The sequence below is a fragment of the Carcharhinus amblyrhynchos genome, chromosome 1, assembly GCF_965287045.1.
Source record: "Carcharhinus amblyrhynchos chromosome 1, sCarAmb.v2.hapA, whole genome shotgun sequence".
Lineage (NCBI taxonomy): Eukaryota > Metazoa > Chordata > Chondrichthyes > Carcharhiniformes > Carcharhinidae > Carcharhinus > Carcharhinus amblyrhynchos.
In genome coordinates this window covers 145,520,621-145,544,340 of record NC_137324.1, presented here as the reverse complement: position 1 = coordinate 145,544,340, position 23,720 = coordinate 145,520,621, and the positions used below count along the sequence as shown (strand labels likewise).

At 40.5% G+C, this 23,720-nt stretch overlaps 1 protein-coding gene across 7 annotated transcripts in view; it reads right to left on the bottom strand.

Annotated features, from left to right (window-relative positions):
- The window catches only part of rapgef2b (Rap guanine nucleotide exchange factor 2b), a 438,644-nt gene that overhangs the window by 189,629 nt on the left and 225,295 nt on the right, over nucleotides 1–23,720 (bottom strand). Inside the window, exon 1 of one of the 7 annotated variants that reach the window (XM_080193483.1) lies at nucleotides 16,713–17,048. The exons of the other annotated variants lie outside the window; for them this stretch is intronic. Within the exon in view, the coding sequence (XP_080049609.1) occupies nucleotides 16,713–16,772 (60 nt within the window). The 5' untranslated portion in view covers nucleotides 16,773–17,048. Of the gene's footprint in view, nucleotides 1–16,712; nucleotides 17,049–23,720 lie in introns of those variants that run through there. 7 annotated transcript variants of the gene reach the window in all.

The following is a 23,720-nucleotide window of genomic DNA, read 5'->3' as shown; positions in this document are numbered from 1 at the left end:
TTTTATGTATATTTGTAGCGATGTTTTATCATAATTTTAATTGTTCAATTCTTGAGCACTTACGGCTTACAAAAATATGCGCCATTCATTGCAGCCATCATCCAAAAATGGGACAAAAGAGCAATTCATATTTACATCCCCAGATGTAGCCATGCATACAAGAAGTTTGACCACCCCTGTTATACCCAGTAAATAATCTAATAGCCAACAAATCAGATTAAAGCTCTGACGTCCTGCCACAACCAGTTTCAATGGTAATGGGCAATATAAACAACGACTGTAAAAAGATAGCTCCATAAACATTCCCTTCCTCAATGATATAAGAACATAAGAAATAGGAGCAGAAGTAGGCCACCATGCCCCTCGAGCCTGCCCCGCCATTCAATAAGATCATGGCTGATCTTGTAGTGGTTCAGTTCCGCTTACCCGCCTGCCCCCATAACCCTTTATTCCCTTATTGATCAGAAATCTATCTACCTGTGACTTAATCAAATTCAACGAAGTAGCCTCCACTGCTTCAATGAGCAGAGAATCCCAGAGATTCACTACCCTCTGAGAGAAGTTGTTCCTCCTCAACTCTGTTCTAAACTGGCTCCCCCTTATTTTGAGGCTGCGTCCTCTAGTTCTTGTTTCCTTTCTAAGTGGAAAGAATTTCTCTGCCTCTACCCTATCTAGCCCCTTCATTATCTTATATGTCTCTATAAGAATACCCCTCAGCCTTCTAAACTCCAACAAGTACAGGCCTAATGTACTCAATCTGTCTTCATAAGCTAACCCCCTCATCTCCGGTATCAACCTGGTGAACCTTCTCTGCACCCCGTCTAAGGCCAATATATCCTTTCGCAAATAAGGGGACCAAAATTGCACACAGTATACTAGTTGTGGCCTCACCGGTACCCTGTACAATTGCAGCAAGACCTCCCTGCTTTTATATTCCATCCCCCTCGCGATAAAGGCCAACATTCCATTTGCCTTCTTGATCACCTGCTACACCTGCAAACTGACATTTTGCTATTCATGCACAAGGACCCCCAGGTTCCTCTGCGCAGTAGCATTTTGTAATTTACCACCATTTAAATAACAGTCCATTTTACAATGATTCCTTCCAAAGTGGATAACCTCACACTTGCCAACGTTATACTCCATCTGCCAGATCCTCGCCCACTCACTCAACCTATCCAAATCTCTCTGTAGACTTTCCGTATCCTCCATGCAATTCGCTTTCCCACTCATCTTCGTGTCATCAGCAAACTTTGTTACCCTACACTCGGTCCCCTTCTCCAGATCATCTATGTATATGGTAAACAGTTGAGGCCCCAGCACCGATCCCTGCGGCACGCCACTAGTCACCAACTGCCAACCAAAAAAGCACCCATTTATTCCAACTCTCTGCTTCCTGTTAGATAGCCAATCCCCAATCCACACTAACACTTTACCCTCAACTCCGTGTACCTTAACCTTCTGCAGCAGCCTTTTGTGAGGCACCTTATCGAACACCTTCTGGAAATCTAAAAACACCACATCCACCGGTTCCCCTCTGTCAACCACACTCATTACATCTTCATAAAAATCCAGTAAGTTCGTCAAACACGACTTTCCCTTCATGAATCCATGCTGCGTCTGCCTGATCGAACCACTCTTTACCAGGTGTCCTGTTATTTCTTCTTTAATGATGGATTCTAGCATTTTCCCAACTACAGACGTTAAGCTAACCGGCCTGTTTGTGCACAAGACCAAGCTGAAGCATCTGCAATCATCTTCAAGGACAAGTGGATAATGCACTCCTCAGCTCTCCGGCAACAGAGGCACCAGTCTTCAACCAATTTGATTCATTTCATGCTATAACATGAACTAACTAACCACAGCGAATACAACAAAGGATACCTGACAATGTTTCAACCAGGTTAAAACTTATGCTCCAGAACTGGCCATGCTTCTAGCCAAGCTATTCCAATATAGCTACAATGTGGAAAATTGCCCATGTGTATATGCTATCCATAAAATCTCAAAGGCAATTCCAACTACAGAGAGACAATGGCCTAGTGGCATTATTGCTAGACTATTAATCCAGAAACTCAGCTAATGTTTTGGGGACCTGTGTTCAAATCCCACCCTGGCAATGGTGGAACTTGAATTCAATAAGAAGTATCTGGAATTAGGAATCTACTAATGACTATGAAACTATTGTTGATTGTCGGAAAAGTCCATCTGGGTGCACTAATGTCCTTTAGGGAAGGAAATCTGCTGTCCTTACATGATCTGGCTTACCTGTAGCCACTAGGGGGTTTTCATAGTAACTTCATTGTAGTGTTAACGTAAGTCTACTTGTGACACGAATAAATAAAGTAGAAACTAAAATGTGACTTCAGAACCACAGCAATGTGGTTGACTCTCAACTGCCCTGAGACAATTAAGGATGGGCAATAAATGTTGACCAACCAGTGACGCCCATGTTCCACGAATGAATTTTAAAAAACTGACAAGTTACTGCCACAGTCATGATGAAAGTCCTATCAAATCGCAATAACTTGCTCACTGATGCTCAGTTTAAGATGCACCAAGGATATCTCCAGACTTCATTGCAGCCTTGGTTCAAATATGGACAAGGGACCTGGGTTTCAACAGGTGAGATAGGAATGACTACCCTGGATATCAAGAAGCATTTGACAAAGTGTGGCATAAAACAGCAACATTAAAATTGAAGTAAGCACTGGGGAGAAAACTCCCCATTTGTCAAAGTTGCGCCTAGCACATCATCTGAGCTCCAGGATACTCAAGTTCGCTGGGGAAGTGGCCTAGGCCCAACTAACTTCAACTGTTTGAACTTTCACCATTCCCAGAGGTCAAAAGTGGGATGCTTGATGATGATTGCATAGTGTTTAGTTCCTTTCACAATTCGTTGAAAATGAAGTGGCCTATATCTACACACAAGACCTAGACAAGATTCAACTGCAAGTAACATTCGCAACAAAGAACTGCTGGGCAACAACCATTTTTAATAAGGGACAGTCCAATGACCTCACCTTCATATTCAACAACATTACTAAATCCTTCATCATCAACACTCTGGAGGCCACCATTGACCAGAAACTTAACTAAACCAGCTACTTAAATATGGTGGCTACAAGAGCCGGACAAAGGCCAGGTATTCTATGACAAGTGACCCATTTCCAAAGTCCCCAATGCCAGCCCATTATCTATATAAAGCATTCGTCAAGTATATAAAAAAGAATAGTCTTCGCATCACGTGCTGTAATTTTTTGTTCTTTATTGTTTATGCCTGGATGACTGCAGCTACAACAACAAACAAGATGATCAACAACATCCAGTCCACTTTACTGTCACCCCTTTCATCACTTTCACCCCCTCTACTACCTATGCAACATGTACCGTTGACAAGAGGCGTGGGTCTAAGGCTTCTTCAGCAGCACTTCCAAACCTGGAAAGAATAGCAGGTGCATGGGAACACCATCACTTGCAAATTCCCCTCCAAACCACACAATATGCTGACTCAAAACATGCTGACATTCTTTCATCGTCAATGGATCAAAATCCCAAAAATCCCTATCTAACAGTATTGTGAGCATAGCTTCACCACATGGACTGCAGCAGTTCACGATAACATTCTCAAGGGATGGACAATAAATAATAATTTTGCAGGTGACAATCACATTCCATAAATCAATATTTTTTTCAAAAAGTGACCATGTTATTTGACATAGTTTTGTTTTTGCTGCTGGCATTGAATAATGCAAATGTGTGAGCATCCTAACCACACAGGTAAAGTTGGCACTGGCTACTGGATAATAATGCTGCTTTGGGGGTGGTTTTGGTTTGGTTACTTGAAATGCCAGGGAAAAATAAACACTTTCTCTGTAAATGAAGGCGCCCTAATTGCCCAATATTAGAGATCTTAAGTGCAGCTTGATAAATGTCAAAGTTCTAAGGTCCCCGCGTACTTACAGATCTCTTGCTGGGATTGACTTTGTTTAAACTGCAGTTTACCAGCACAGGGTATCACAAACACTCCTCAACTAACAAGAACCAACCTTTTCCAAAGGATACTATGTTGCAAAGTTATGTGGAACAAATTAGAAAGAAACTTAGCCCCCAGCTCATCAATGTCATCTCCTAAAGCATGGTGGATTTTCCAGCTTATGAGTCAGGGAGGATTGACTTGTTCTCCAAACCTTTTAGATTTTCATCTGTTTGAAGCTATCTGTATCTCAAAGTGATTACAACCAGATTCTAATAGATATCAATAAGACAAGCAAATTAATTGATGGATTAGGCTTTTTCTAGCAAGTACAAACATTAAATGAACTTGAACTACTAAACTTAAAGGGGAAACATTCTGGAAAAGTGAAGTCAAATTCAAAACTTTGACAAGTATACAACTATGAAAATCTGTTATGTTTCTAATTCTAACTGATTTATACTAGTGGATGATATCCATAAACTTAAGGTTTGTGAGTGAACTAAGTTACACAAAGTAGTTAACCTGCTTTCTCAAAAGATCTGGACATGTGCCCATAGAAACATAAGAGTTAGGAGCAGAAGTAGGCAAATTGAACCCTTCAAGCCTGTTCTGCCATTCAATCAAATCATGGCTAATCTCTCCCTGGTCTCAAATCCACCTCCTACCTGTTCCCATATCTGTCTTTCCGATTTTCTATTAGAAATATGTCTAATGCCCTCTTGCAACTATTCAACGATTCAGACTCCACCACACCATACTGCCTGCTTTCTCACCTATTTTAGTATCATCCGCAAATTTTGCTTGTCCCTGCTTGCAGATCATTTATAGAGAACTTATCCCTGCAGCACCTGCTAGTTACATTTCGCCAGCCAGAGAAGTATCCATTTATCCCCAGTCCTCTGCTTTCTGTCAGTCAGCCAAGCCTCAATCCAATCTAGTACTCTACCTCCAATCCCCCGCAATCTCATCTTTTGGATCAGTCTTTTATGCAGCACCTTGTCAAATGCCTTCTGGACGTCTAGATATATCATGTTCATAGACTTCCCACTATCCACCTTTTTTTAAATTCGTTGGTGCGACATGAGAGTTGCTAGTTGGCCAGCATTTATTGCCCATCTTTAGTTGGGCTTGTTCAGAGGGCAGTTGAGAGTCAACTACATTGCTGTGGCTCTGGAATCACATGTAGACCAGACTAGGTAAGCTTGGCAGATTTCCTTTCCTAAAGAACATTAGTGAACCAGTTGGGTTTTTTTCTAGCAATCAACAATGTTTTCATGATCATCAGTAGATTCTTAATTCCAGATATTTTTTATTGAATTCAAATTCCACCATCTGCAGTGGCAGGATTCAAACCTGAGTCCCTAGGACACTGGCTGAGTTTCTGGATTAATAGTCTAGTGATAATACCACTAGGCTATTCCCTCCCCATAACCTTGCTGATCATGTCCTCAAAAAACTCAAGCAAATTTGTCAAGCATGATTTACCCTTCATAAAACCATGCTGACAATGATGGAGTGAGCTTTGCCTTTTCAAATGTCTCATTCATCTTCTCCTTAATGATTGATTCCAGCAACTAACCCACCACAGATTTCAAGCTAAAAATAGGGCCTGTAGTTCCCTACTTTTTGCCTCGCCTTTTTGAATAGGAATGTCACATTAGAGTGCTCCCAATCCACTGGGACCTTACCAGAATTCAAGGAGTTTTGAAATGAAACAGCCAAAGTATCCACTATCTCTGCTGTCACTACCTTTAAGACCCTAGGGTGCAGGCCATCAGCCTGCCTTCAGGCTGGATTTATCTGCCTTCAATCCCATTACTTAATTCAATACCTTTTCCCTAGTGATGGTTATTCTGCCAAGTTGCTCTGCATTAACTACAGTTCTTGGAAAATCTTCATTATTGTCGACCATGAAGATAAGCAAAACATTGGTTGAGTGCCTCTGCCATCTCTGTGTTCCCTATTAATACCTCACCAGAACTGTCCTCGAAAGGGCCAACATTTACCTTAGCTATTCTCTTCCAATTTATATACTTGTAGAAGCTTTTGGTATCTGTGTTTATGGTTTCTGTTAAGTTTCTTTTCATACATCATCTTAGCTCTTTTGATTCTATTTTAGTAGCATTTTGTTGAACCTTAAAGTTCTCCCAGTCCTCCAGCTAGCCATTAGCTTTTGCAGTTTTCTATGCCCTAGTTTTTGCCTTTATGTCCTCTTTCCTTGTCTAGTAATGGAATGTTTTCCTTCCTTTTACAATTCCTTTTTTTGGAATATACTTTAATTGAGACGTATGTAATAGCTCCCCAAATATCCTCAGCTGTTCTGCCCTCAATTATTTGTGCCCAGTTTACTTGGGCCAACTCTTTCCTCAGGCCTGTACAATTACCTTTGCCCAACGCTAAAATTCTAGAATGGCACTCTGTCTTCCCTCGCTCAATCTGAATTTGAAATTCTAGCATGTAATACAGTAGTGCATATTTCATACCTGAAATTCTAAATTTATCAAACCCAACCCCACCCACCCCCTTCTCTGCAATGGTAAATTCAGCCCATGATTCTTTTTTACTATTAGTCACAGATCAATTAAAAAAGCTCTTGGTACCTTTTTACGTACACGAGTCCACAACTTAATTGTCCCCTTAACTAAACATTATTACTTAATGGTGCCTCTCATTGCTCCAAAAGTAGAATCCAAGATCAAACACTACTTGAAACAGCTACAACATGTTCAACATATTACAACATTATAACTTTGTGCCTCTAATTTTTTTATAAGTACATGAAAATTACAACAGGAAATGTTTCATTGGTCTACATAGCTGTGATGCCTTGTGTATAATACAAATACTTCTCACTTATCCAGGGCAATATAATCTTCTGGGAGAGGTGAGCAAGTAAATAAAAACCCAGCCAAGCCCAGTGAAGAAATCTGGAAAATTGCTCTCAGACCATTTTAGGAGATCATAGAAACACTGACTTCCAAAGGCACTCGCACCTTGTACGAAGTGATGACCGCTCCAACCTCAAATAGGTCAAGTCCTCATTTAAAGGAATTACAGGTTGGCCAGACGGCAGCCTATTCTACTACTCCATTATTTTGTGAAAAAAGAGCCACCCACAGTAACTTACATGATCACCACTCTCCTAAATCAGTATGAAATATTTGATTCTCATGAACATAATCTATTTCCCCTGGAGGCGCTATGAACATATAAAGACTTTGAAACTATCTGTAAAACTGAGTTATTTTAAACTAGGTATCAATCTTGCAGCCCTCTGCATACTCTCTGGAGCCTCAAAATCCCCACACTGTGGGACCACTAAAATGGAAACCAATATTCTAATGGAAGCTAATCAAGTGAGGAGAAAGCAGGATTAGACTATTGAGTTGGACGATCAGCCGTGATCGTGATGAATGGCAGAGCAGGCTTGATGGGCCAAATGGCTCCTCCTTCTCCTATCTACTATGTTTCTATGCAAGGTCTTCTACAAGACCAAAATAATGTGTGTGTTAATTTATTGAGGGATTATCCTCTGAATGCAACCAAGAACTCAATTTGCTTTGGCTCTCGGTTCATGGCATTGAACCCTGAAGGAGTGATGCAATATAAACATCAAAATCTCTTTTTACCTCTTTTGTTTCATTCATCCATAGAATACAAGGGAGGAAGTTCCAGTATTTTGACCCAGAAACATTGAAGGAACACTAATACATTTCCTAGACAAGATGATGTGTCACTTGGAGGAAAACTTACAGCTAGTGATGTTTTCATGTTCTTCTAGGTGGTCGAGGTTTTGGATTTTGAATGCCCTGTCAAAGCAGCCTTAATTAGTTGCTGCAATGTATCTTGTAGGCAGTGAAATACAGCATTGCCATTGTGATACTATCATGAAGGAAGTGAATGCTTGAAGTGGGGGATAGGATGCCAATCAAGTGAACTGCTTGATGCTGGATGGTGTCAAGTTGAAGTTTGCTGCAGCTGTACTCCAGGCAAGTGGAGAATATTCCATAACAGCCCTAAATTACACACTGTAAATTGACAGCAGACTTTGGGGAATTAGGAGGAGTTACAGGTTTTCCAGCCTCAATTCTGCTCCTAAAGGCACAGTATTTATGGCCCATTTGAGTTTCCAGTCAATGGCAACCTAATCGTGGGGTGAAGAGCATCAGAGACGCAAGAAGAACACAGAGTTCTCGGAGGACTGTAGGGCTGAAGGAGGTTGCAGTGATAGGGAGAAACAAGATCATCAAGGGATCGGAACACAAGGATCAGAATTTTAAACAAGGCATTGATGAACTGGGAGGCAACATAGTTCAGCTAGCACAGAGGTGGATGGTGTACATGATTTGGTGCAATTAGGATCACTGTTAGCAGAGTTTTGAATGATTTCAGGTTAAGGTGGACGAAGATGGGAGGCCTGCTAAGAAAGCATTGGAATAGTTTGAAAGTTGAATGGGTGAAGGTGTCAACAGTCTAAGGGCTGGGACAGGCAGTACTATTGTGGGATCTTAGTGTTGAAAATAGTATGTCAGAAGTTCAGATCAGGGTCAAATTGGGATTGATGACTGTGAACAGTCCAGATTTTTAAGCAATTAATGACTTGGGAAAAGCGTTTTTGACAGGGTTGAAGGATAGTATTTTCATCTCCTCCAGTTGATTATTGGGAAGATTATCTGCTCCTCCAGTGCGGGATATACATACAAGCAGCTGAACAACAGAGATCAGGTGAAGTAACAGTGAGGAGGACTTGGGTATTTGTTACTGAGGGGCAGCATGTAGATGAGTAATACATCTAGATGTGTGCCCACACATTCCAATATCTAACTATATGATATTGTAACCCAATATTGTAACAATAGTCATCATCTTAACTTGACATTTGTGCGTTTCATACATACCCCTAAATTGGAGTTTTTCAAGAGAAATCAAAAAAGGTTGGTAAGACATAACCACCCGCAAATGATTAAACTGTTTAATTCATAGCAGGTGAACTAAAAACAAGATGTGTGATGCGACTCACTTCCATCAGAACAATCTATCCTTGCTTATAATACAAAATAGTGAATGTATTTCCTTTCCCAACCAGCACAGTGGGTATATCTACATCAATGGATTGCAACGGTTCAGGGGGTTCTCAATACCACCTTTTCAAGGGCAAGTAGGGATGAACAACAAATGCTGGCTTTGCCAGTGACACACACATCCCATGAAAGAGAAAAATAAACTTCAACCATCACTGGACATTTTGCTTGCCTTCCAAATTGGACCATCCACTTGCCTTCCTAAATTCTAATCTTCTATCCTGCGATAGCCTGTTTTTATAGTTTCTGTTTTTAAAAGAAATCTAGCTTTCAGTGTGTGTTTCTGACTCTACCTTTACCATCTTGCATTCATACCTGAAAGGAGACCTGATGCCAAATAGCCCCTGTCAACAACCTAGTTTCAAGGATCTCCAATGTAATTGGCACAAGATATTTACCAGTAATCACAATGACAAATTCCTTAATATTTACAATTTTAGGGGCAGTACTTTAATGCTTCTACCTTTAGCATTTTAACAACCTTCTGTATCAGTTTTGAAAGCACGTTTGATTTAAGAACGAAGCACTGAAATTAAACTTTCTTCCAAATCCTTTTTCTGGAAACATTGTCAAAAACTCTCAAAATATAACACTTATGATAATGCATCACTGCAATATATTGTTTTGATTGTCAGGCCTGTTCACATGATCAACTTAAGTCACCATTTCGACAGGGAGACTCCAACAAGTGCTGTCATGGGCTGATGCAGTAGTGACAGGTAGATGGGCGGGTACAAGATCAAGTAGTCTTGTTGGCACCCTCACCATCTTCTGCAGACCAGTCTAGCAGCTATGTCTTCAGGACTCTGTCAGCTCATTAGCAGTGGTGCTACAAAACCACTCTTTGTGATGGATATTGAATTTCCCAGCTCAGAGTACATTCTGTGGTCTTTAAATATTTCTTCCAATTAGCATTCAAAAAGTATTGATTCATTAATTTGGTTGGGGGGAGGGGGGGATGTTGATGGTGTTGATAGCAGTAGGTGATCAGCAAGGAAGCTTCCTTGCCCATGACTGACTTGACCATAAGGAGACTCCATGAGGTCGATATCAATATGGAGGATTCCCAGGGCTCCTGGCTCCACACCATTGTGCCACCACCCCTGATGGGTCTGTACTGTTGGTTAGATAGGGCATACCTAAGGAAGGCAATTGTGGTGTCAGAAACATTTTCTGTAAAGTACGATTTGATGGGAATGACTATGTCAGTTGTTGCTTGACTAATCTGTGGGACAACTTTCCCAAATTTGGCCCAGGTCCCCAGATGTAATCCAGGAGACCTTTGCAAGGTCAACTAGGCAGATCCACAGAGAACGATCTTAAAAAATGCATCAACCCAGGGAGAGACCAAAAGAGGCATCTAAAAACTGTCACGGCTTCTAAAGTGCGTAATCTGCCAGTTTGAAAGTATTACTCCTGCAGAACCAGAAGGAAGGAACCTCTCCTCTCCCAAGCCATGATTCTAACTACTAGTCTCACCTGTTAAAGCCATAATTGGCAATTCAACCGTGGAAGCCATCACGGCTGCACAGCCAACTTTCCACCCTCAAGACCTTTACTTCAAGGCCAAGGCAATGGGCTAATATTGATATATGTTAAGTATTATATCTTCACATGACTATCAAAACATAGATTTTGTGAAAATATATAATAATTGCGAACATTTATAATATCCAAAGAACAACTGACTACATCTAACTGAAATGCCTTTTCACATTGGCGTGTTGTAAATGAGTTTGATTGCCAAATGAAAGCAAATAAAGAAATGACAATTAAGAATAAGGTAACAAAATAATTAAAAAATGGGTTTGCATATAATTCAACTCTAGAACAAGGTTCCACTCAATGAACACTTCAACCCAAGTATAATTATGAAGTTATCTTCCTTTAATGAGAAGAGTGGATTGTTTCTCACTACATTTTCTGATTATTATAATATTTTATTTAAGCATTTTTTCTGACAAGCATCCAAGCCCCAGAGGAATTTGGCCTAATGAAGATATTATTCTCACAGCTGCCTCATGGCTCATCAGATGGGAAGTTTCCATGTCATCGTCATTTTATCTCTTCATATCTCTATGGTGATATATTTTTTAAAAATCTGATGATTTAGTTATTTTTGGCAATTTCTCAATCACTCAGAAACATGGAAACTCTAACACAATTCATTATGCCATAGCATTTTAGTATTTTGTTTTTCTAAAACAAAAGGATGCTTTTCATTGTGCTCAGGAAAGTTACACTTTCTATCTTTATAACTTTAATTTCCCTATGTTCACCTGTCATTTTCAAACTTTTGTCATCTACTATGGTCACATGCAATTATGAAAAGTTGGTCCATTCTGTTGAAAAGAGTGATTCAGTATATCTTTATACTATGTTGAAGGAATCAGAAAGCAGGACATGAACAAAATAAAAATGGAGAAACAAGAAAGATAAATTATTAATGAACAGACATGCCAGCAATCCACTTATACCCAAGTTAATAGTAATTGAAGCATTACATAATTGACCAATGTTCACGACACCTTACAACACAGCAAATTGAACTATTGCATTTTACTATGAGGGTCAGGAGAGTTGTAGCATTGAAAATTTTTACAAGATTCCCTGCACTGATCATAATAATGTTGATTCAATCCTAACTCTAATGGTATGCCCAACACATTAGCTGAAACAACACAAAAGATTGTGTTAGCTAGAACATAGAACCCTACAGTGCAGAAAGAGGCCCTTCGACCCATCGAGTCTGCACCGAACACAATCCCACCCAGGCCCTACCCCCATATCCCTACATATTATACCCACTAATCCCTCTAACCGACACATCCCTGGATACTAAGGGGCAATTTCTTAGCATGGCCAATCAACCTAACCCGCACATCTTTGGACTGTGGGAGGAAAGCGGAGTACCCGGAGGAAACCCACGCAGACACGAGGAGAATGTGCAAACTCCACACAGACAGTGACCTGAGCTAGGAATAAAACCCAGGACCCTGGAGCTGTGAAGCAGCAGTGCTAACCACTGTGCTACTGTGCCGCCCGTGCTGTAAATGTTTTAATGTCATTTTAATTATGGCTTTCTAACCTCAAAATTAAAATATGGTTTTGCTGTACATAGTTACAACACATTGCAAAGGTGAAAAATGCTTCATGAAACTGCATTAAAATATACTAAAATTGTAGAAAAGTACTAGACATTTATCGAATTAAACTCAAACTTCAAGTTCTGGAAGCATTTGGATGGCGTGGTGGCACAGTGGTTAGCACTGCTGCCTTGCAATGCCAGGGGCCCGGGTTCAATTCCAGCCTTTGGCCAACGTGTGCGGAGTTTGCACATTCTTTCCATGGGTCTCCTTTGGGTGCTCACGTTTCCTTCCATATTCCAAAGATGTACGAATTAGGTTGATTGGCCATGGTAAATTGCCCCTAAGTGGCAGGACTAGCAGGATAAATATGTGGGATTATGAGGATAGGGCCTGGGTGGGATTATTGATGGGCAGAATGGCCTCTTTCTGCACAGTAGGGATTCTATGATTAATCTTGTAAAAACAAATCAGTAGGATTCTTTTGCCATTTAATTTCAGAAACTGCAAACATAAAGTGACGCTAATTTATTGAGCTGTTTCCAAGTTCTGTGACATTGTCACCTCCCATGATTCAACGACATGCAACTAGTGAACTTGGTCTTTCATTTTTTACCTCACTTGCAGCGGCTAGAAAATTACCTTAGTGGTCATATTTTAAACTCAAAACATAAGGAGCCTTCAATTGTAGTAGTTAATGAGCCATTTAAGACATATAAAGTAGCCCAATTACAAAAAATTTCCTAAAGTTATCAGCTTTTCTTCATTCTAGGCTCTTGCGCATCCCAAACTTTGTGCTAGCAATGATAGCTATGCTTGCAGCCACCTATGCCCTAAAGCATGGAATTTCCTCCCTAAATATTTACGCTGCTCCACCACCTTTATGCACATACTTCAAACTCATTTCTTTAGAATAATCTTTTGGTCATCTGTCCTAATATATTGTTTTGGTGAGCAGTTATGATATTATAAATGTTCAAAAAATTGTTCTGAAATTCATATTTTGTAAACCTTGAACAGTTTCCAACATGGGTTTGGGAGTTGCTCAAACCTCTCCTTGTTCCTTCAAGCTGGAAACCCTTCAGCCAGACGGAGAGGAGACACTCTCAGGGATGTGCATTTAAAATTCAACAAAGGTTACATGGAAAGTTGGAATTTCTGGAGCAATTAGTGAGGTATATTTATTTCCAATACCTGGGAGGTGTCAACAGCATTTGAACTTCCATTTGGGATTTTACAAGCACAGTTTGGCGTAAGGGGCAATGACTGGTTTACAGATGGATTCAATGCTGTACCTAAACCACCAATTGTCACAGGCACTTTGAAGTGTCCCAAAATTGCCCATGAACAATATATTTGTGCATTTTCTTAGCCATGGGTGAAAAGATACAAATGAAGATGTAATACTTAATGTATATCAATATTAGTCCATATTTGGTGTAAGCCTTTGAAGTCAAAATGTTGCATTGTGCGGGGATCTTCAGCCTGTACTCTGTCCACAAGATTTCTAGCATGAACCTGATTTCAATAGATTTCAATAAATTTAAATATAATCAAAGATCCCCCTCGCCAAATTTCCCCTCACTAGATTTTCATAGCTTGCCGATGTAAGCAAAAGATCACTATAGCCACTGGCAGAGTGGGACATGGCCTGGCAGTGCCCTGGCAATGCCCTCTGGTGCAGGTTGGCAGAGCCAAGCTGGCAGTGCTAACTTAAGTGTCAACAGGTGCCAGGGCAATGCCATGGGGAAGCCACACACATGGGGACATATTTATTTGTTGTGGTGGGGGCAAGCAAATATGAGAGCGTTGGGAATGTTGGCGATTGGGGGCAAGGGGGCTGATCAATGCCAGCAATGATTGGGGGAAGGGAGAGGATGCTGGGGATGATTGGTGGGAGAGTGAATTAATTAATATTTGTGCTCCAAACTGTTGAGACCTTGGTTGTGCATAATATTCAGCTTTAACAGTCTCTGTCTTGCCAGACTGACTGCACAAATCACACCCACTCCAATTTTTGGCAGTTAAAGTGGCAAGATCTGGCAAGAAAACTGGCATGGAACTCTCCAGCTCGAATGACCAGTTTTCTCACCAGAACTGACATTTTGTCAAATTCTCGTAAAATTCTGCCCGTTATAAGTTTCAGTTGGAGAATGAGGAAGATGGGCTCATAGTATCTAAGATTTGTACTTGATGAACTTAAATTTTACAGATTATAGTACACCTTGAATGGCTTCCCAAATTATCACCCAAGATGTCCCTTAAAAGATGTGTTGTGCCGATATATGGTGTTACTACACATTTGATTTCTGGTTTGAAATGATGCAGGTAGGTGGAGAAATCAGTCTTTATACAATATTAAAGTTTATTTATTAGTCACAAGTAAGGCTTACATTAACACGGTAATGAAGTCACTGTGAAATTCGCCTAGTCACCACATTCCGGTGCCTGTTCAGGTCAACGCACCTAACCAGCATGTCTTTCAGACAGAGAGAAAACTGGAGCACCTGGAAGAAACCCATGCAGACACAGGAAGAACGTGCAAATTCCACACAGATACTGACCTAAGCTGAGAATCAAACCCACATGCGCGGTGAGGCAGCAGTGCTAATCACTATGCCACTGGGCTACCACTACAGTAAGTCTAAAGGCCATGCTGAAAATATTGTGGTGATTAATTTAAACTTAACAGCCACGATAAAGCCAGAATTTTGTCATCTGGCAGAATGGAAGCCATCCACATACTTATTCATTGGTTTCAATGAAATAAAAATGGTTATCTACTACAGCATACAAGCAATCTATTTTGTTAAGTTACTATTCAGGTAGGAAACTAAAATTACCATATCAATAAAAATTTCAGATTATACCTGGGGCATAATAGATAGGTGCCCTAACCCACTGTAGTGAGGAATAGTAGGGTATGGATCTATGTACAAGAGACACCAGGCACTTCCCATTGGAAGGAAGTTCAAAGCAATGTAGCCATGTTCACACAGTTACTAGTTTTCTGTGGCATTAGCAGAAAGCAGAGTGCATAGCATCTGCTTGGAGAATGATTCAACGGAGCTAATAAGGAAACAAAAACATAGTAGCAATGAAGTTGAATATTATCAGTTAGGAAATGCTGTATCACATCTCAAAGCTTTCCTGAACCATGTTGTGAAGAATGCAATTTCCACTTGTACTCGATCACTGTTGAAAATAATTTCCTAAGTCGATAAAAAGGTCGTCATTTCAAAAGGAGTTTGAATCATTGCAGTCATTAGGTACATGAATGCAAAAATGAAGCTGTCACAAATAACTTGTAATACAAATAGGTTACATAGAAACAGAGAAAATGGGAGCAAGGGAAGGCCATTTGGCCCTTTGAGCTTGCTCTGTCATTCCTGGTCATGGCTGATCATCCAACTCAATAGGCTGTTCCTGCCTTTTTCCTATATCCTTTTTGCCTCAAGTGCAATATCTAACTCCTTGAAAACCCACACAGTGGGATTCTCCAGCTGTGCTTGCTTTTAAACCAGAGAATACCGTCCGAGGTCAATGGACCTTTGCACGGTCTACCCTCTGTGCTATGATTCCTGTGGTGGGCAGTATGGAAGAATTCCCCCCCAGTGTTTTGGCCTCAACTACAGCGAACAAAGAACAATACAGCACAGAAAGAGGTCCTTCAACCCACCAAGCCTGCACCGATACACAGTTTCTATCCCTATGCTCGCCTACCATTCAAACCTGCTGAGGTCCTGGACATTCTCAAAAAATTACTTTCCTTATATTCCACACATCATTATTATGGAAGACAAATAGAATTGTGTTGGGATTCTGATGTGATAAAGAAAAAGTGGGTTTAAGGGATCAATTATAAAAATGCTAGTACAGGTCTTTGCAATCCCCCAAGGTGTTGTTTATTGATGCTTATGCTTCAAGGTACAAAATTATAATTATTGGGACATTTAGAGGAAGCAAATTACTTTTCTTTTCAAATGCTCCCAAAATGAATGCTTTGGGACAAATCATTCACATATTTTAAAATAAAAACTAAGATACACATGCACAAGCTGCACAATTGTTTTTCAGCAGCCTTTGCACACTGACAATTGGCTATTACTGTGCCAGAACATTCCAAAAAGTGAAAATAACTGCCTTCACTTTTATAGTGCAATAAATGAGTTTTTAGTTAATAAGCATCTGTTACACAATATGGACTTCTGCTCAAAAAATCCTGTATCCGAAGATTTGAAACTTCTGACAATACAGTGGTTAGATGAAAACTAAAAGAACAGGTACCTCCTACTGAATTGATTTCATATAACACGGACTTTGAGGAACAAATAAATTAAGTAGTTCAAGTAGAGTACTAGAAAACAATTTATAAAAAGACTGTTTCCCTGAAAGACAAGGAGTTGAAGTAACACTCCTGATATTAGACTATTCCATCATACTGAACTCTCTGAAATCCAGCACCAAAGCTATCAATACCAAAACAATTTTTAAAATGTGAGAATGCAAATATATTAATACCATATAACATTCAATTAGAGTGGTAGGTAGCTGTAAAATACTCACCGTGTTTTTGTCTTGTTGTCCCATGATTGGATGATTAGCTCCGATTGCTAATGGTTTCATAATGAAGAAATATGTGCTGAACTGAATTTCAACATCATGGTCTGATTCTTTTCAGCTCATCAATTCACCCATTACAGTATGAAAAAGCTGCAGCTATCAGGGTTTGATCTGGCACAAAAGATCATTTGAACAGATGCTTCTTTCTCCTCATAATTAAAAAACTAAACAAACTATGAGTACCTCAAATATGGAAGGAAAAAACTCACTGTAAAAGTAAACATCTAGCTCCCTTAGAACAACAGCAAATACTATGGCTGTGTGAAAGCTAAAATGGCTGACCGCACACAGACTCCCTCAAAAGGCTTAATGCAGTATTAGATTAGTCGAGGACTAGAAACCAGCCTACAGCATTCAGAAGGCATTGTTAACACTCCAATTTCATTCGCAACTAAAGAATCAGGGCAGTGCATATGAAAAGGAACCTCCTCCCTAGCTGCTAATGGTGCCGACAGAGTGGTCACTGCTGGTCCCTGCTTAGCTGAGCTAACCAACTTTCAACAATTCATCTTAACACTGTGACAGTAACCGACATTTCACTCAACACTTCAAATCTTATACACAAGGCAAACACACGGCACTAGCAGTCATTAAAGCCGTAGTAATGTCACAAGCAAAATAATAAACTACCAAATGTATTTGGATTCAAATAAAATTTTACACAGCAATTTTATGATCATGCTTACTTTAGAAGGCCATGGCTGCAAGCAGTTGGCATAGCAACGCACCAGAAAAGCCATTTCCTGGATAGCAAAAAAAGGTTCCTTTCAAAAATAGAAAGGACAGAAGAAAATTTTCACACAAAGCGGTCTGTAGTTCCCTTAGGAAACACACTCCATGTCTTCTGAGAAAACTCAGTGCTGTAGCCTAGCATATAACCTATAATCAAAATCAAACCACAATGCTTATGATGCATCCAGACTGATTTTTATATTTAAGTAACCAGGCAGCGTTGTTTCAGAGGCTCATCTTCTTCCCCCACCCTCCAGCTACATACAGTTACGCATGCAAAGGTGGAACTAACAGATGGGCAAGCCAGGATAAAGTAATAATCAAGAGCCTGTCTTCTATCAGCTAACCTTGCAGCCCCCACCCCCCACCCAACCCCCAGGGAGTCCATCCATCGATTGTGTGCTCCGCTTCAAAATGAAATCTATCACTAGACAAACTGGATACGGAGAAGGATTAGAACTTTACAGATAATAGAATGGCATCACCTGGAGAAGGTCCTGAATTAGCTGCAAGAGGCTCAACAATTGCTTAGAACAGTCTTCTATGTACACATACACAAGAGCGCATGAAGACACTAAATGCATACTAAATCACAGACCATATGCCCATGCAGGAGCTGCTTCACAGTATCCATTTTGCTCTGTGCTCTGGTCCAGCAAGCAGATGATGTCTGCTTGCTTCAAAAGCTAAACACACACATGCATAATATGCATCTCAGAGCTATTCAAATACAATACGCAGCAGCCTCCACTGATACAACTTATGGTAATTAACTGCACAGGGATTTTATTTTTTACATTGGTACAGATCATACAAAACTGATGTAGTACCAAAGCAGTCTTATTTGATTTGCTAACAAACATGAAAAGACTAAGTGTGGGTGGCTGAGAGAAAGAGAGAGTGAGAGAGTGTGTGTGTGTGTGTGTGTGTGTGTGGGGAGGGGGGGGGATGGGACAGGGACAGGGACAGAACACATGCAAGCACACAATTACTGACACAGCAACTTCTGGTGTTCAAAAATACCAGCTAGATGCTGAACTTGCACTTGTCACAAACACTGGTCTTCCAGTTTCTCAAATGCATAAAAGCAAATATTGTATCATACTTATAATGGGCATTAAGACAATGATCAGCTATAATCTATCCATTCTCTTTCAATCTAATTAGGCAATTAACAATTGCATCATGTTTTAGCGAAGTCCACCCGAAATTCTCAATTACCAATGCCTCCCTGTAACTTTATTTTGCCTGCATTAAGATCATTCTTCTTGGTGGTGCTTTGGAGTGAGGAGAACACTTACCAAGGAGCCCTGCTGCAGAGAGAGGGAGAGGAAGAAAAAAGGAAGAGGGAGGGAAAGAAAGAGGCTATATGAGCTAGGGATGATGACAGTACAAGGTAAAGAAGGTGGAAAAGGGAAAGTAAGAGCATTAAGAGGTGGGGAAAAAATATCCAAAATCTGCATTCCACATCACTGGTGGGTTATTAGTCAATTAGTTTGTCAGTCTGTGGTTGGAGAGTTTTATGTTTTTTTTGAGCTTTCTTCTTGCTCGAGTCTTTAGGCTTTGTCATTTGCCTGATGACAAATGGATAGTAACAGCCTCCTGCTTTACATTCCTCACATCTTTTTAGACATCAGGGCATTCATTATTCCTGGGAATCTATTTACATAACATACAACCCATACTAATTCTGAGGGAGCACAGTGGAATACTAGAGCTAACGCTGTGCAGTGTCAGTCACATTCCTTTTGGAGAATCGTTACAGTGCAGGAGGAGGCAATTTGGCCTATCAAACCTGCATCAACAATGATCCGACCCAGCCCTATCCATGCAACACCATGTATTTACTCTGCTAATACCCCTAACACTAAGGGGCAATTTAACAGGACCAATCAGCCTAACCCGAGGAAACCAGAGCACCCGGAGGGAACACACGCAGACATGGGGAGAATGTGCAAACTCCATACAGTCACCCGAAGCCGGAATTGAATCTGGGTCCCTGACACTGTGAGGCAGCAGTGCTAGAGACTGTGCCACAATTGCACCCCAATTATTTTACTGTAAAATAAAAACTTACAAAAATTACCATTCACAGTTACAGGTTGAATTTTCCAATGATAAACTGTACAGAATGTTGGGGAAGACTGGGCAAATAATCGCAAACCAGCATTAACCTCACCAGCATTTGTTAACAGAGACAACTTGCGAACCAACATTTCCTGCCATTAGCTTTCAAGTGCTGATTGAAATTATCCGTTCCCACCCTGCTGAACAATGAGGTGGCAACTCATTCTATTGTGTTTATGTTGCTTTCATTGTACTATGCTCTGAATATCAATCTTCTCACAACGATGAAACACTTCCTGCTATTACAATTTAAGCATTTTTGATACAATTTAAGCATTTTTGAATACTGTACGGATCAAAGGCCACCATTTTGATATTTATTTATTAATACAACTACAATAAAGTATGTTCCATAAAATTAGGATTTATTTTTCCTTTTGGTTTCTTGCAAGCGTGTAAGGAACTTTGCAGTTATTTGTTTCATTAGAAAGGAATTATGCCATCAAGATTTATTTTAAAACAGTAAAGACTTTTGTTTCTCGTCTCAGGATAGTTTTGATATTTGTGTAAGTCATCTTAAAGGAACTATTTGACCCCAACAATTTAAGAACACAATTTATTTTTATATAGGATCTTTAATGTAGTAAAAGATTCCAAAAGGTTTATAAAACAAAATATGACGAGTAGATTTTAAGCAGTGTCTTGAAGGAGGAAAGCAAGTTGGAGAGGTGTGTCGGAAGAGCACAGGGGATAACTCCCCTGCTCCTCTTCTTCATAATAGTGTCATAGGTGCAGTATAAAGATTTGACATAACACAAGACTGGGTACACTAGTCCATAGAGCATTGTAAACGAACACATGATTGAAGTCTAGAGGGCAGTGTTGTACTGGACAGAAATGTGTTTAGAGCCAAGTGTGGAGACAGTTCCAAGCTTAAATTTTATATTCCATATATGTGTAGTTAATTACAACTCTTCATGGAACCTACTGAATTATGCAGATCTTACAACATGGTGGCAGCTTTTGGCAAAATTCCAAAATTTCTCAGAACCTGGAAAAGAAATGTAAAACCCAAACAACTGAAAATGTAGCATTCTGACTTCTTGTACCAGAGGCGCACAACAGAATTACCAAAGAAAATACTCAAAGCAGGACTGGAAGCAGAAGGCAAAAATAAAACTTCACACTGCAACAGAAGACTCAACTGAATCTCAAGGAAGTCCAGCGTCAATGCCTAAAAAGTGCAGAGTCAGAGGGCCTAGCAGGGCTGAGCTAAAAAAATTTAAGGTCATGTCCAGAACGAGTTTTTAAAAACATTTTCAAGTCAGACACAGTTGTCATAATCATCATTTTAAAAAGCACCGCGAACAGTCTGAGTCCTGAGATGGTGCCTGAATACGTGGCGGACAAGTTCACTCCCATCGAGATAATTGGCAATTTAAAAACCAAGTAAAATCCAGGATTTGATGGCTTCACCACCCGAAAGTTCTTAGAGACAGCAGGAAAGATTCAAAAATAGGTCCAGCCAGGGAGCTGCTGCTGAAATGAAAAACACAGAAACTGCAACCACCATTATTGCTAGAGACTGCCAAAACTGACAAGTGTGGGAAACCTCATTGTATAGTAATATACAGCTGCACGTCTTGGGTTTTCTAGCAGCATTTAAAGCTATACACATTTTTATTTTTAAAGGAGCATGGATCAAAAATCTACCTTACTAGACTAGTTTGCACTCATCCAAAATAGGGCACATTGGAAAAAGAGAATCCTTAAATACATAATTGCTTCAGGTTTTGAAAAAAGACAGAAGCTGAACATCTTAACACATGGCTTTATTTGATAGATCCAACAGCTGATGACACAATAGCGAGACAAGGGATCAATGAATCTTCAGCACAATTTCATCTAATTTTAAAATCAGACACATTTTCATTTGAACAGCAACAAGACCCTTGGAAGAACAAAGTTTAACAAACATGTGCACCAGCCAGGAGAACCTGTTGACTCCTTCATTAATGAACTGTAAAGAATGGCTGAAGACTGACAATGATGGCTCAGAATCACACTTTATCACTGACAGAATTGTTGTGGGACTGGTGGATGATCCATTCTCAGGTGTGCTTCAAGCTCAGGAAGATTTGACCCTTGAAAAAGCTGTTCTGAATGTCAGGCAATCGTAAATGTGTTTACAGCACATATCCACTTCAAGGGACAAAAGCAAGACATGGCACTGAGCAACCCCTACTGTCCAGCTAATAAAAGAGCACAGGAGCAGACACACTCAAAGCCAAAGGAGGCAATACCCTAACTGACCACAAGAAGGTAGACAATCATGCCAGTGCTGTGGAGCCAAGCGACCCCACAGGCATGATCAATGTCCTCAACACAAAACTTTACCTGCAACTTATAGGATACTTTAGAAAGCTATGCAAAGCTAACGTAAATAGATGCACAACGATCTCAACTGCTTACTACATATACATCTATGACTGTGTGGCCACATTCCCCTCCAACTTGGTTTTCAAGTTTGTTGTTGATACCACTATAGTGGGTCAGGTCTCAAATAACGGCACAGTAGCTAATACTGCTTCTTTACAGCTCCAGGGACCTGGGTTCAATTGCCGGTTTGGGTCACTGTCAGTATAGAGATTGCACATTCTCCTTGTGTCTGCGTGGGTTTCCTCTGGGTGCTCCGGTTTCGTCCCACAGTCCAAAGATATGCGGTTTAGGTTGATTGGCCACGCTAAACAATTGCCTTAGTGTCCTGAGATGCATAGGTTAGACGAATTAGTGGGTAAATATGTAGGGATATGGAGGTAGGGCCTGGGTGGGATTGTGGTCAGTGCAGACTCAATGACCGTAACACTACATTCGGTAGCCACTCCTTTCCTGCTCTATGTCCATTATTGAACATCACATTATTCCAGACCCATAGAGGGATGTGTCTGCTGCTCATAATCAAAAGCCTCTCAGCCCTCATTCTTTATCCAAGTGGACCATAATATTGGTGCCCATGCCCAATTAAAAATTTGTGAGATAACCATTGACTGAGATGTCCCCGTTCCAAAATGAAAATCCCCGATCTTTGACCTCACATCATAGAATCTTAGATCCCAATAGTGCAGAATGGAGCCATTCAGCCTGCACCAACAACAACCCCACCCAGGCCCTATCCCTGTAACCCCATGCATTTACCCTGTTGGTCCCTGTGACTAAGGGGCAAATTAGCCTGATCAGTCCATCTAGCCCACACAGCTTTTCAGTATGGGAGGAAATGGAGCCCCATGGAGGAAACACACGCAGACATGGGGAGAACGTGCAAACTGTAAACAGACTGTGACCCTAGGCCAGAATTGAACCCATGTCCTTGGCGCTGTGAGGCAGTACTGTGAAAGCTTTGTTTATATAGCACATAAAAAACAAAACTTTCACTGTATACTAATACCTGTGAAAATATTATCAAATCAAATGATTCATGAAATCAAGGTACCAGCACAAAAAGGAAATACGACACAATGGTTAACACACAGCTGCCTCACAGCGCCAAGGACATGGGTTCAATTCTGGCCTAGGGTCACAGTCTGCACGTTCTCCCCATGTCTGCGTGTGTTTTCTCCATGGGGCTCCATTTCCTCCCATATTCAAAAGCTGTGTGGGCTAGGTGGACTGATCAGGCTAAATTGCCCCTCAGTCAGGGGGACCAACAGGGTAAATGCATGGGGTTACAGGGATAGGGTCTGGGTGGGGTTGTTGTTGGTGTGGGCTGAAAGATCCTGACAGTGCAGAAGGGAGCCAAAAATTCTATGATGAGGCCAAAGATCGGGGATTTTCATTCTGGAATGGGGACATCTCAGTCAATGGTCATCTCACAAATTTTTAATTGGGCATGGGCACCAATGTTATGGTCCACCTGGATAAAGAATGAGGGCTGAGAGGCTTTTGATTATGAGCAGCAGACACATCCCTCTATGGCGCGGAAGAACGTGATGTCCAGTAATGGATATGATTCTGGAACCATCAAGCTATGGTGGCAAACTAATCTCAAAGTCAGGTATGTCATGCACAACTAGTTTTTTCCTCTTCTGAAAAGAGGTGTCTTTATTGCCTTGAACCTTCTTAAATTGCCAGTAGACATCAAAACAACCTCTACTG